The 13,794-nt window shown below is 38.8% G+C and overlaps 1 protein-coding gene across 1 annotated transcript; it reads right to left on the reverse strand.

Moving 5' to 3' along the window:
* Nucleotides 1–6,280: 6,280 nt before the first annotated feature.
* On the reverse strand, nucleotides 6,281–11,952 carry fam89a (family with sequence similarity 89 member A). The gene is made up of 2 exons (XM_022770113.1): nucleotides 11,589–11,952; nucleotides 6,281–9,734 (listed from the first exon to the last, which is right to left on the reverse strand). Exons 1-2 carry the CDS (start codon nucleotides 11,835–11,837, stop codon nucleotides 9,441–9,443), a joined length of 543 nt encoding a protein of 180 aa, XP_022625834.1. The 5' UTR covers nucleotides 11,838–11,952; the 3' UTR covers nucleotides 6,281–9,440.
* Nucleotides 11,953–13,794: the final 1,842 nt, after the last annotated feature.

The following is a 13,794-nucleotide window of genomic DNA, read 5'->3' on the forward strand; positions in this document are numbered from 1 at the left end:
TTTTTTCCTCTGCATCTCACTCCTTCCACCATCTGCCATCACCATAAAGTCTGGGTGCTATATATCTTGTTGGGGTGTCATCTCCTAAAGCAGCAAACTGTCCTTGAAATACAAAAAAAAAAAATAAAAAAAATCCAGTTAAAAGCTGCCAGTCTTCTGGATGTCTCAAAAATAATATATAAATGTCATAATAAACACGTTTTAACAAAGAATGAAGTTTCATATCACAGAGTACACCCTGAGTATTTAGTGATTAAGAAGATGTAATGCTGAAATAGCTGTGGCTTTCTGTCACAGACCAGCCCTCATCGTTTGGGAGGGACATATGCTTCTCTGATGAATTATGTAGAACAAACTTGCAGAGCGAGTTGCCACAAGCAGCAGGGAAACACACTGTAAACAAAGGTTTTACCATGTGCAGTCTGATCTTTTAAAGGAATAAAAAGAAAATAAAATGTTTATACTTTATTTGCTCCGTTTTGTATGTGACTATTTGATTTTGTGCATGTATATATATATATATATATGTGTGTGTGTGCTGCCTCTGCACATGGCTGCATGTTATTACAGGTCTGTGAATAGCTGAGGAGACAGCACATGAATGTGGAATGCTTGTTAGGTGTCCTCACCCTGGGTGGATCTGTTCTCCAGTTTCTATGGAAAGTTTTTCGCTGCAAAAATGCCACGATAACAAACCACCTCATCTCATTCTGACAGAGATAAACAGGTATTTTCATCGATCCGCAGCAGATCGCTGCTGGAGATGCAGAAAAAAAGTGATCTACTCTACCACCTTTGATCTCTTGAAATGATGCACAAGAGTGGAAATAAACACAGGAATCAACGTTGATGTTTTGTCGGTGTAACTTGTTCCCAATGTGTTTGATTCTTCTGCACAAAATTCTTGTGAACAAACTCCTGAGAGAGTTTCTAAATGTGGAGTCTGGAAAGTGTTGGTCAATTACTGTGGCATGCAGCGGTTTAATCTGAGTCTGACTAATCAGATTACTGTAACAGCAGTCACCTCACAGCCAGTTACCAGGCCCGGATCAGTGTGCAAGCCAAGGGCCAGAGCTGGAGGATAAGACCAACCTGATGCCAATTTGTCCTCCCTGTACAGCAGGCTGCTATAAAACAATTTGCCTTTGCTGAAAGTGCGTCTGATTTTATTCATCAGTTCAGACTGGAGGTCACAGCTGATGTCATTTTTCCATCATTGTCTTTTCCTGAATAAAAACAAAGGCGACCAATAATCACTTCGTCGATCTGGGACTCAGTTTAAAACCAATAATCGAAGTAGATTCTAAAGAGGAGGTCGTCTTTGGTAATGACAATGCCTGACACTGCCGTCACTTAAAACAGCCACACCCAGAAACACTGTGTTACTTGTCATTAAGAGCAGCTACATTCATCAGCAGCTAGGTATAAAGAACAGGCTGTGCTGGGGGCAGTGGAGTCGTGATATCAGCTGAGGACTGAGGACGTAAATATTCAATCACCAGCAAAACAGGTCGACACAGAACCTGAAGCACAAGCAGCTGTATGTTGTGACCGGTCATGACCCGGCCTCACTGGGACCAATGGAATAAAAAGACCAACACAAAGGAGACAGAAAGGGCACAGTAAAAATGAGATTTACACAGAAAAAGTGACATCACACAACACCATCCTCCAGTGTTGTACTGTGGAAGAAGAAGAAGCAGCACAGTTTTCATTCATTACTGTGGCAGACAAGCCTTCTGCTGGTCCTCACAGCCCAGCTCGGATGTGGCAGCCTGTCCCCTGTGGAGAGAGTGATGCGCACCTTGGATTTGCTCGCTCAGTCAAGATTATGTTAATCTGCTCTAATCTCCCAACAGACGCTCAGACAGGCAGCACGAGACCAGAGCACAGAGCAGAGAGGGAAAACATGGGCTTCAAATCGTGCACACTGAAGAACTGTCTATACAGTGGGCCTCTATAGAAAGAAAATATTTTTTTAAATCCTACTTGTTTTCTGATATAAGGCCGATTCTGCCCTTTAATTTGAAGTTGGATCAGCTGTAGTCCAGCTACAGTGCACTTTCACTGATTTGCTTTTCAGTTCTAGTTGTAGTTTCCTGAATTTGAATGGAAAGCTGTCACAACCTGATAAAAAAAAAAACACTGAATACTTGCCATTTTTATGCATTGGGAAAAATGCAGAAAACACGAACATGAAACGTTAGTTGCATGACCCATTTCCTCAGTCTCTTCAGGGAGGTTTGTGAGAATTCAAATAGAGTCTCTGAGTATAAACAGTGTTATCATCATCAGTAATTCATTCATCTGAAGCTTGCAGCGTGAGGAGCTGCTTACATCAAAGCCATCACATCCTGCTGCAGAAATGATCAAATAAGCAAGCGGAGCCGCACCAGCATGGCAGCGGCTCGAAGACCGAAATGCAGATTGGTGCATTTAAATGCAGGTCAGAGAGAGAGATGCATTCAGGAAAAAAAAAAAAAAAGACAGAAGTAGGGCAGCAGAAAGAGGAGGAGGAAGAGGAAGAAGAAGGCTGCTGTTTGGTCTGAGAGAGCTGTTAATGAGGCTGTTTTTTTTTTTTTTTTTTCTTCAATCAGTTCACCATTAAAGAAAAATCTCAACATTTTGACTGATTGGCATGAAATTTAATTCAGATAATCTCCCAAGGGGATGAACACCTACTGACTTTGGTGATCTGACTTTTTAAATTTATATATAATATAAATGTAATGATCCCCTGATGTTTCAACTTGTGTCATCATCAGGTCAAATTTAAATTTTGTGCAATAATATTTTTACTTTAAAACTCAAAAGAAAACCTTGACGGATGTATTTTTTAAATGTAAGGTTCCCGGTCCAGGGGCCAGTTGCACAAAACACCTTATATTAAGATTTTCCTTAAAGTCTGAGTTAAGGTTTCCTTAAAATGTTCACTTAAATATTTAAGGTGCTCTGCGTATCGTAGTCTTATACTTAATGAATCAGTCAAACTCAGTTACATCCTTGCACAAAAGACATTATTGACCAAACTAAGGAAAAAAAAACTGAAGATACCTCTGACTCTATCTTAACTGCAACATGAGCTGAGTTTATGGTGATAAGTCAAGAAAATGAACACATGCCAAGAACAGTGGGAGAACTCAATGGTCACCCGTAACAATGAGGAATTGATTCTCCTGTAATGTTTTTTTTTTTTTTTTACACTCCTGTAGTGTTACCAGCTTCCTAAAAGTGATAACAGGTATCACAAGCTAACATACTGTCTCCATGGAAACAGTAGAACTTTACCACTGTAGCATCTCTTTCACTGCTGTGAATTACTAAACTTTTTTCCTTAACAAAGCAAACCTTTGAAGAGATTCTGTGCAACACCGTTAAGTAACTCCCTCAGCTAAGGAGAAAATAAACCTTAAGTCTTATACTTAAGTAGAAAACTTAAGGTGTTTTGTGCAACTGGCTCCAGGTGTTTAAAGACAAGATAACAGCTATTCAATGGCAGGAAAAATGTGCAAAGAAGACAATCGTCCTATAGCACATAGACAGTTCCTCTTGTAAAGGACAAACTCTGAGCTGCAAACACACATCTAACTTATTTCTACCAAGGCATACACTGCTTTAGTTTCTATTCTGCATATAGTGTTTCATGTAGAGGAATTAAAAAAGCAGACGCCGGACCTGAAAAGTATGGGATCAATTTATTAAATTAATATCAGTATAATAACTATAAGAGGAAAGCACTGAGACTATTGTCCAAAGAAACAGTAGTATGGTCATTCATGGATTAAAGAACAGTAATGAGTAATGATGGATGATAACAACACAGCCTTCACACATTACGAATTACTTTCATCTATGCAACACAAAATACATCAAAACCTTTTTTTTCACTACAGCGATTTAATGAATGATTATGATATAAAGTAGAAATCTTCTTGTTCCTGGTCTCATTAAGTTACAAATTTAATGGCTACAGCCAGTACATAGAAAAGGTGGAATATGTCAATGCTAATAATTTGCTGCAAAAATGATTCTGTTAGGTTGTCTTGTGTTTTTCTTTTTCTGAGATATGAGCTGAAATTAAACTGATGTCTCAACACAGGTGCATTTCAGTCAGCTGTGGAAGAAGCTTTTGTTTCAATGAACCTTTTTTAAAAAAAATTTTTTTATACATGAGGCTTTTTCAGGGAGGCGCAAAAGTTTTCATGTGGCAGAAACATGGCCCGTGAGTATAGATCAAGATACTGTAGGAATAAATCACCCCTCTGACACCCACTTATTAAATATCATCATCTTTGATCAAGTTATTTTGAATTTCAAGTGTCTCAATATGCTATTTTTGCTGCACCCACTTGTACATCCCTCCTGTATTTCCCAGAATGCTTCCTAACAACCACTAAAGCAGGTGCCTGAACACTATAGCAATACCATCCACTTTAGTCACCATGTTTTTGTGGTTGCATTGCATTCTGGTCTATTGAGGCCACTTTAAGTAGAAAAATTCTCCATGTGATTGATCAAATTTGGTGCAAAATGACGTCTCTAGAAAGGAGCCCTCGCTTTTTGACTTAAGAGAAACTCACACCAAAAATATGACATTTAGAATTTCCATGGAAATAAATCCAGTGTTGGGGTGGCCAGTTACTCATGTGAATGCACAAAAAAACACAACCAAATAACAAAGTGTCACTTTACAATTGTGTTGAAATGTTTCAAGATTTTTTTGTCCCTTAAAAAGGTGAAGACATAATTATTTCTTTTACAGGAGCCAACAACACAAACAACATTTTGCGACGAGTTTACCCTGAGAAGGCGTCACCATGTTACACATCCAATAATCTAATAATGAAAAGAGGGGTTTTTGTAAAAGTAGAAAACACACACTATTCAATTGCTAATGGTACGATATTGGGTATAATTTGCTGGTGTTTAAAGCTCCTTTCAAAATCTTTTTTGCTGGATTTACAGTAGCGATCATGTTAAAGGAGCAGCGTGTGCCTGTGTAATAAAGGCCGACTCCAAGAGGATCAGGTGGTGGTAGTTTTGGGTGAGGGGTGGGGATTGTACACATAACAGCCACAAACAAACAAGTGCAAAGCCATAGCTGAACACTTGAAGTGAGGCGTGCACGACGTGGTTCAATTTGCAAATGACATGACTGATTTTAAGGCTGTTACAAGTTTTTGGAGGTTAAAGCTGCAGCATGTAGAAGATTAACACTGATGTTGACAGAATGAATGTCGCCAACTCAGATTTCAGAGGGAAGAAGCATCAAAAATACACAATTCCCAGCAGCTGCATCCTCATCAATAAAATGGAAAAGGAGCCTCTGATAGGAGATTTAAAAAAGCCTGAAAAACACCAGTGAACCTCAGTCTTTCCACTGAGTAAACACATTTATCCAAATCTCTGCACACACCTTTTAATCAGCTCTTTGGGGGATTTACTGGATTTGTAGTTGGAGCAGAATACACACATTGGTAACATTTGGTTACCCAGACATTGAGTCATCCTCTGTGACAGTGACATAAAACACCACCAGAGGATTCAGGGAGCTGCTTAATTCTTCAAATCTGAAACACTACTGGGCAGCTTTAAAATCCAAGTGCATGTCAAGCAAGTGAATCAATAAACAGTTTTAAAGGCACTAATTGTGTAGACATCCAATAAAAGGCCTGGGTCAGGATTTTTTTGAAATGCTTTAAACGGTATCAGTTAAGATTGTTTGATCAAATGTGCTTTGAGCTTCAGATTAGAAACAGATTGCAGCGATAAAACAGGTGTTTTTAACTGACCCTGAATGGGGTAATTTGACTGATCCAGATCCAGGTTTGCTGTACAGACAAAATGTTGAGTTTCATAAAACTGTGGCCCTTCACAGACTTGAAAGATCCATAACAAATAACAGAGGGCAGACATTCAATCCAACTTATTAGATATTAGATAATAAAACCATTGTTTTCTACGGAGGCCTCTACTAGTTTTGTGGTTGCTTTTAGAAACTTACAGATGCATTATGGAAACTTCTCAGATTTAAGACCGAGTAGGTAAATACCTCGTGGCGTTAACTCACACTCAGATCAAAGGAAAAGGAGATACAAATGATCAAACTGATGAAGGAATAATTTGACACTTTGTGAAAAATGCGAATTTGCTTCCTTGTCATCTTTCCTTCTTCTAGTTCCACGCATAACCCCCAGGAAAACAATATTGTTTTTAAAACTTAATCTTAGAGCTGCTGGTAGGTGGATTTCATTATTGCCAAACAGAGCTAGGCTAGCTGTTTCCTCCTCTTTCCAGTTATTGTGCTAAATTAAGCTAGGCTAACCAGCTGCTAGCAGTGGCTTCATATTTACTGTAGACACGACAGTGGTTTCGATCTTCTTCTCTAATTCTGTGCAAAATAAGCAAATAAGCACATTTCTCAAAATGTCAAACTGTTCCTTTAACATTACACCGCTGTATTAACTACTGTACGTTCTGTACAGTTTTCTGTTACTACACCTTTGACTCGTTAAACAATGTGTGTAGGTGCGACAGCGTTCAACAATAAACGAATTGTTTAGACTCAGTCTAAACGTCAGTCGCTGACATCAACTTCACAATAAGCGTGTAATTAGAAATCAAGCATTGTGTGTTATCTGACTGAAAACATTAGTGTTCCTATGAGTGGGTTCAAGGCAGAGTTAAGTGTCCTACTCATTTCATCATAACTTGTAAAGACATTCTTCAAGACATTAGATATCATTATGTACTGTACCTTTTTAAAGTAAAATTTAACCATTTGTGATAATTAAGTTTTCTTCAGCACCTTAAACCGAATACATTTCATTTTGAGCGCTATTACTTTCTTTGGTTTGTGTTCCGTTAGCACACAGATAGCGGACCAGTTGACAAACGGATGACGTCATATGATCTATATAAACACAACATCAACACACAAAATATTAACTTTCTACACCTTTCTCAAAGTGATGGTGGGTACTGACAGTATTGCAGTTTGAGTGACAGATCAGCTGCTGTGTACTGAGCAGCTGAGACCTTTGCTGTAGAGTTTAGAAGTTAAGGAAGACCACACGGACCATACATATGAGTAGTAGATTAAGAATATTCACACATCCAAATGTCTTTGCCTGTTGTAGGATACATGGCGCAGGACGACAGCAAGAGAAGAAACCTAGAGTTTGAAGTAAGGCTGTGTTTGAGGAGTATTTCTGTTAGAAATGTCAATCGAAACGCTCTTCAGACTGTGAGCAGAGATCCGTCAGGAGAGCAGTATGTCAGTGTACTGGAGGGTTTTTGTCTATTTTGTCCACATGCAAACATTGAGCATAATAGACAAAAAAAAAAAAAACACTTGCTGTTACAATCTTATTAGTGAGCAGTATTGAGTAGTCATGGAAGGCTCACTACTTCAGTTTCAAGATGAGGCTCAGATAGTTAAACAGAAACTTGGTGCTTTGCAGATGTGATGAAACACTGATATAATATCAATTGCATCTCTCTGACATGTCTTAAATAATGTCCAGCCTGACCATGAGGCTGTACAGAGTAACTGCAGGCATCTGCTAGCTGCAGCAGAGCATGTGTTGTTAAGATGAGACTGGTTAAGATCTTTACCTCGGATACAAAGTATTATAAAGTACCCTGTATGCAATATTTGCTACCAGGTTTAGAGCTACAGCTTTGTGTTTGCACTGTGAGCAATATTTGAAGGCCACAGTGACAACAGAAACCCGCCTGGTCAATACAGCCCCCCCCAACGCACTTTGACCAAAACAGAACTATTCTAACTCATTGACCACCAAGGGGCCAATCAGATTTACACACCTCTGATTCACCATCAATGTCACGGCTGTTAAGGAAAATACGTTCAAACTAGCAAGTGCAAATTATGTGAGAAGTTGATCATTGCCAGTCACAGCTTCTCAACTCTTGGCAACATTTATTTGATAGAATATATTAAGAATAAATGTCACAAAGGTGGCTATGTGGAAAATGGCTCAACATTTAATTTTATCCAGTTTTTTCCTGATTATTTTCAATTACTGCAAATGTGTTAGCACTTGCCAGTTAGCTACATAGAGGGATAATTATCATTTATTACAACTTGGGTTTTGTTGTCATAGTTTTGGCTTTCATTTCTATTGATGATAATAATATTGCACCCAACAAATAAATTACTGAGATTTCATCTGACTTTTTTTGCCGCAATCAGCAATTACCTTGTGAGTACAATGTTATCATTGATAGAAATAAAGCCCATGACTACAAAATAGGCCCGAAGCTGTAATGAACAAGTTAGAATTCGCAAGATCCAAGTCATACTGTTTCATACTATTACATGGATACAACCTGGGCCTTCCACATCACAGTTACCCTTAATGTGTTCAAGCAGTGACAGCTTTGAAATCAGGGAAACACTCTACTGTATCTGCAGCCTGCTACACTGGGCTTCCAGGTTTTTCACCCATGCAAACAGTTTAAAAAACTGTTTCCAGCATTTTGAACATTTCACATTTTCTGAGCAAATACCTGCTTCAGCTGAGAGGCAAAAAAAAGTGTCAACCTCACCCCTGTACAAAAACATCACTGTGCTTTCAAGCATTTTCACACTGTGAACAGGTGTAAGGTCTCCACCTCTTTCTCTGGTCTGACAACTTCTGCCCAGACCTTCTGGATTTACGTAAATGAGTTATTTCACCATTTAAAAGTAACACACACACCATCCCCATCAACATGTCCACAAAGTCGATCATTTTTTTGCACCAACATCGCTCGCAGCGTTCAGAAATCCCATCTTGTGTGTTCACTTTTCCAGCCTGTAAATACTGTACCCTTGTGCCTGGGTGGAGCTGCAGCACAAAACGTTCATTGAAAGTAACAGGAAAGCAAATATCTTGTTATTTATATTATATAATAAATAATAAAAACTTTGTTCATATATTTTGAATATGTAAAAAACGTTCTACCATAAAAGGGTGACTGGTTAGCAAAACCACTTGATACGGAAGCAGCAGCAGAGCTGATTATAAAAAGAAATGCATTGTATATATTGCCTAATTTTGAGTATATTGAGTCTTTGAATACAATCCATCTCAACTCCTGAGTGTTTCAGAGGATGTTAGAAAGCAGGACACCCGGCCGCTCAGCTCCGCAGTGTGATGAAGCTCCTGGTCACGCTGCAAAAAAACATTCTGCAGCACAAGCAGGTATATGTTTCACCCGAGGAGGAGCGCAAGTTAAGCTGGAGCTGGTGCTTTACATTTATAGTTTATTACGGTAAAGAGACACCATGAGCTGCTATCTCTAACCAACCACTCCCTTCTCCAGGGGCAAAAGGTTCTCAGAGCCACTCAACTTTTTCTCCAGCTTACTTCAGTCCGTTACCCCCCCCCCAAAAAACGTCTTTCCATCTGCAGATAAATGCTGAGAATGAAGCCTCAGATGGTAACGTGAAAGGAGTCCCAGCTGTCATCTTTGCCACTGCTGCTCCCATTCTTGGCTGCTGCCATTGTTGCTGTCCCGTCTCCAACCTCCCCGTCCGGCTGCTCCCCGGTGGGAGTGGCGCCAGGCTCCGGGTAATACTCGTCATCCTCGTCGAAGTAGCCGTTCTCCATCATGCTGAGGCTGGACGCGGCGCTCAGGTCCTGGCAGCTGCCCTTGTACTCCTGGATTGACTCGTGGAGAGACCACAGCTGGCACAGCAGGGACATGTCCTGCTGACGCAAACCCACCTGGAGGGGGCAGAAGCAAGATCCTGATTAATATATGATACAAAATACATTTTCTGATGGAGTCATTCAGCATTTTAAAGCTGTTTCTTTGTTTTTTTTCTGCTACTTTTCAACTTGTACATTAACTGATTAAGTGTTTGGTCTATAAATTGTCGGAAAAGCAAAAATGTCCATCACAATTTCTGTCCTCATATTGTGTCTTTTGTCCTTTCCACAGTTTAAACCCCACAGACATTTTATTCAGTATCACATAAGACAAAGGAAAGTAGGAAAGCCTCACAATTAAGGGACTGGAATTTTTGGCTTGACAAATACCATAATGACTGATGAACTATCAAAATAATGGTTAATTAATTTGATGCAGATAAAAAACTGATTCATCAAACAAGCCAAAATAATTCCATCATGTTTAAAGTTGCTCAAATTTGAAAATTCACTACATTTCTCCTTTTTTTAAAAAAAAACAACAAAAAAAAAATTTGTAAACTGAATATCTCTGAGTTGATTGAACAAACAAATTAATGAAATAATCTTTAGTTATTGCCCTATCTGATATCATGACATGCATAACATCATAAAGATGAAACGTGACTGTAAGCAGGGTTGAAAAGGGCATTTCTACTGCATACCACTCTGCTGACAATGCAGTATGAAATGAGGGGTCACTGCACTGTCTTCCAAACAAATTACAGTGGACAGATATGCAAGTCAGAGTCAGTTCAAACAGCTGAGACTGAGCGCTGTGCTGTATAATCTGGGGAGCGGCTTATAGTTGCTAAAATATAGAACACTGACAATTTATTAAACAGCGTGAACTACAAACTCTTGATAATACATTAACAGCAACAAAGCAATAAGCCTCGAGTTGAGGACTTGGTGTAGGGAGAGTAAAGCACATGAAGCAGAAACAGGATTTAGCAAAGCCTGTCACAAAAAAAGAAAAAACAAAAAGGCAACAGGGTTGAGTTTCAGCAACAGTTTCACCGTTCTAAATTCTAAATTACTGGATATGAGGAAACAGGCTATTGTTATGGTTTGAGTAAGAGCCACCATGATAATGAAGTCTGGTCTGCTGACAAGGGTGTGTAAAAGAGCATGTAATAAGTGTCTCACTCTGTTTGCACCTCACTAAATGAAATATCATGTATTAGTTCACTACAGGATTTTCTGCTGGCTCCTGTGTCATGGAAAAAGAAACTTGGGGTCAAGCTAAAAGGTATTAAATTGAGCTTACGAATGAAAATCTGCACAAGCCTAATGGCTTAATTTGCCTCATCTAATGCAAAGCTGTCCCTGATCCTGCTTTCTCTTGTAAAGGGTATTCTTCATGCCAGACTCCATTTTTAAACATCGCGTTTTATCTTCCCATGCTTACAAACGACTGTGTAGAACAACAACGCAATACAGTATGATAATCTTTTCTTAACTTTAGAAAATAAACAATTCTTTAAACAGAACCAACAACAATATATTAAAAATGCTCATCATTTTGGGCTTGTTTGATTGTAATATCCTCCTCCATTAAAAACTCTAAGTGGGCTGTTGCAAAAAAACGAAATCCATATTTGAAAGTCGATATTTTATTTACATAATGTGGTGCATGGTAAATGGTTTGTATGCCGAATCTATCAGAGGGTTCTAACAATTTGTAAGAAGCCTTAAGTTGTGCACCAAGAGGCGGTGAAGTTAGACCAAAAGCCAGACAACTTCAAACTACCAGAATTTCTCCAGGGAATCTGGCTGAATACGAATGTACAGAGCGCGTCGGGATTAAACGGCTCTCGATGAAACTAGGGGTGGAAAACAGAGCACTTTACCGTCGACCAGTAAAATGAAAACTCCCTGAAATATTACCATCTCTTTCCGCAGAAGAGCCAGGGCAGCGTCGAGGTTGGCCGGCTTGTTCGCCAGCAAGTTGTCCGCGTTGTTCCTGCCTCGGCTCAAGTCGTCCTGGATCATGGTTTTCTTCACATACATCCTCTCCATTTCTCTCCAGGAGCCGCCGCTTGAGTTCAGCAAGCCGCTCAGGCTCTTCGGCAGCGGGGGCAGACCCTCGATACAGGCCATTCCCCCCACATTACCGTTTGTTGACTTACCATTCATCGTCTTGTGTGTTAGTGAACGAAGTAAGGTAAGTTTTCACACTGAATTTAATTGTTTAGTCTGTAAATACTACAAACAGCGGGGACGTCCGACCGTCTCTCCTATTAAACATCCAAGCAACAGCCGTGGTTTTCTCTGCTCTGGGTAGCCAGCGACGCCACGTCAAGCTGGGCGTAATGATGTCATTAGATTTCCGGTACGATAACACAATAAAAGCTGGTGAAAGTGGTATGTGTTTTGTACCACGTGAAATAATTGTTTATTTGACATGTAATTTGTGGGTTCTGAAAAAATGAACACAACGACCATATCATAATATAAAGCTGAAATTTTGATGTTGATTCAGGGGTTGGGAGGGTAGACATAAAGCCAGTTGGTCTGCCAGTGTGCTATTTGAACCCCCAGCATTGGTTTGTTCCGAACAATGACTGTCTCCACCGATGATATGATTTGGCTAATTCAATTGAGTGTAGGCTATGTTGGAATATATATATATATTTTGTATATAACTTGGAAAATTCAATAAAGAAAAAAGAAATCAAGATATTCACACCATTTCATCATAAAATATATTCCAGACCATTAAAACACATTTTATGAACAACTAACAATTTTTTGCTTATCAATTAATCTCTCTGTTACTTTCTCAAATGATTAATTATTTGTGTAGTCTATGAAATGTCAAATGTAGTGGAAAACACCCATCCAAACTTCTCACAGCCCAAAACTGACATCTTGAAATTGCTTGACTTGATTGTCAGTCCAAATCTAAAACATACTGCATTATGCCAAAGAAAGGCAGCAAATTATCAAATTAAACCAGAAAATGTCTGACATTTTTACTTGAAAATTGGCTGAAACAATAAATCTATCATCTAAATTGTTTGGCCTTTCAAGACCAGATCAAACCTAACTGATCTGTAACGTCTTTGCTGTGTACTGTACAGCTTGGAAAGGAGGTTTTCTTGAGCCTTTATTTTGGAACTTAACTTCTGCTCTGTTATGATTGATTGTTGTACGTTTGACGCTTCTGGATTGTGGCTGAGCAGTAAAATCCGCTTCCTGGCTGCTGGGCGTCTCCCAACACTTTGAGGCAGGAAAACAGTCTCCTTTTTCTTGCTTTTTTATTAATTTGTTTCAGCAATCATGTTTATTGATTCATCATTTAATATTACATATATTTGATCATTACACAAAGTGATTTGAAAACCAGAACAGTTGAAAGATATAGAAAGATATATAATCAATTTTAAATATTGGGCTTGCTGATTGATAATTGATAAATACTTAGTTTTGAATTAAATTAATAATCAATAGAAAAAGTTAATATAAGTCCAAATAAAAATTAGTTCTTTACACTTCATTGTAAACCCTAAATGAAACACTAGGCTATATAAAGACAAACTGAATCATTAATAAACAATGAGTAGAATGAGTAAACTAACTGTCTGCCTATTGGTTTAATGGAAGATTGTGTTCATTTGATATATAAATATTATAAAACAAATTTATAGATTTCCCCAACATGACACCAGAGTGTAGACAGAGTGTTTGCAGTCATGACAGGAGTGCGTGTGCGGAACAATAGTTTGAGTACAAAGGACAGATGGTGGGCTTCACTTCCCGCCCCCCCAGCCTGTAGCACCGACACAACAATAACACAACAATAACCTTGAAACCAACACACAAAAGCATCACACGCTCTTTAGAGAGAGAGGAGCATGTGCTATACCACACACAAACACACACACACACACACACACACACACACAGATAGTCAGGCAGATGGATGAAGCCTGAAGCCTGGTACTCCTAATCACTCTGCTTAAATGAATAATATAAGACTCATTTCACTCCAACAGTTTAGACAAAAACATTAATAATTCTTGGCAGAATAGTGATTTGATTATATTTTTCTTTCATAGATCAAAGTATTGGCTGAAAACAATGTAGGAGT

This window comes from Seriola dumerili, unplaced genomic scaffold, assembly GCF_002260705.1.
Source record: "Seriola dumerili isolate Sdu_G_001 unplaced genomic scaffold, Sdu_1.0 BDQW01000025.1, whole genome shotgun sequence".
Classification (NCBI taxonomy): domain Eukaryota; kingdom Metazoa; phylum Chordata; class Actinopteri; order Carangiformes; family Carangidae; genus Seriola; species Seriola dumerili.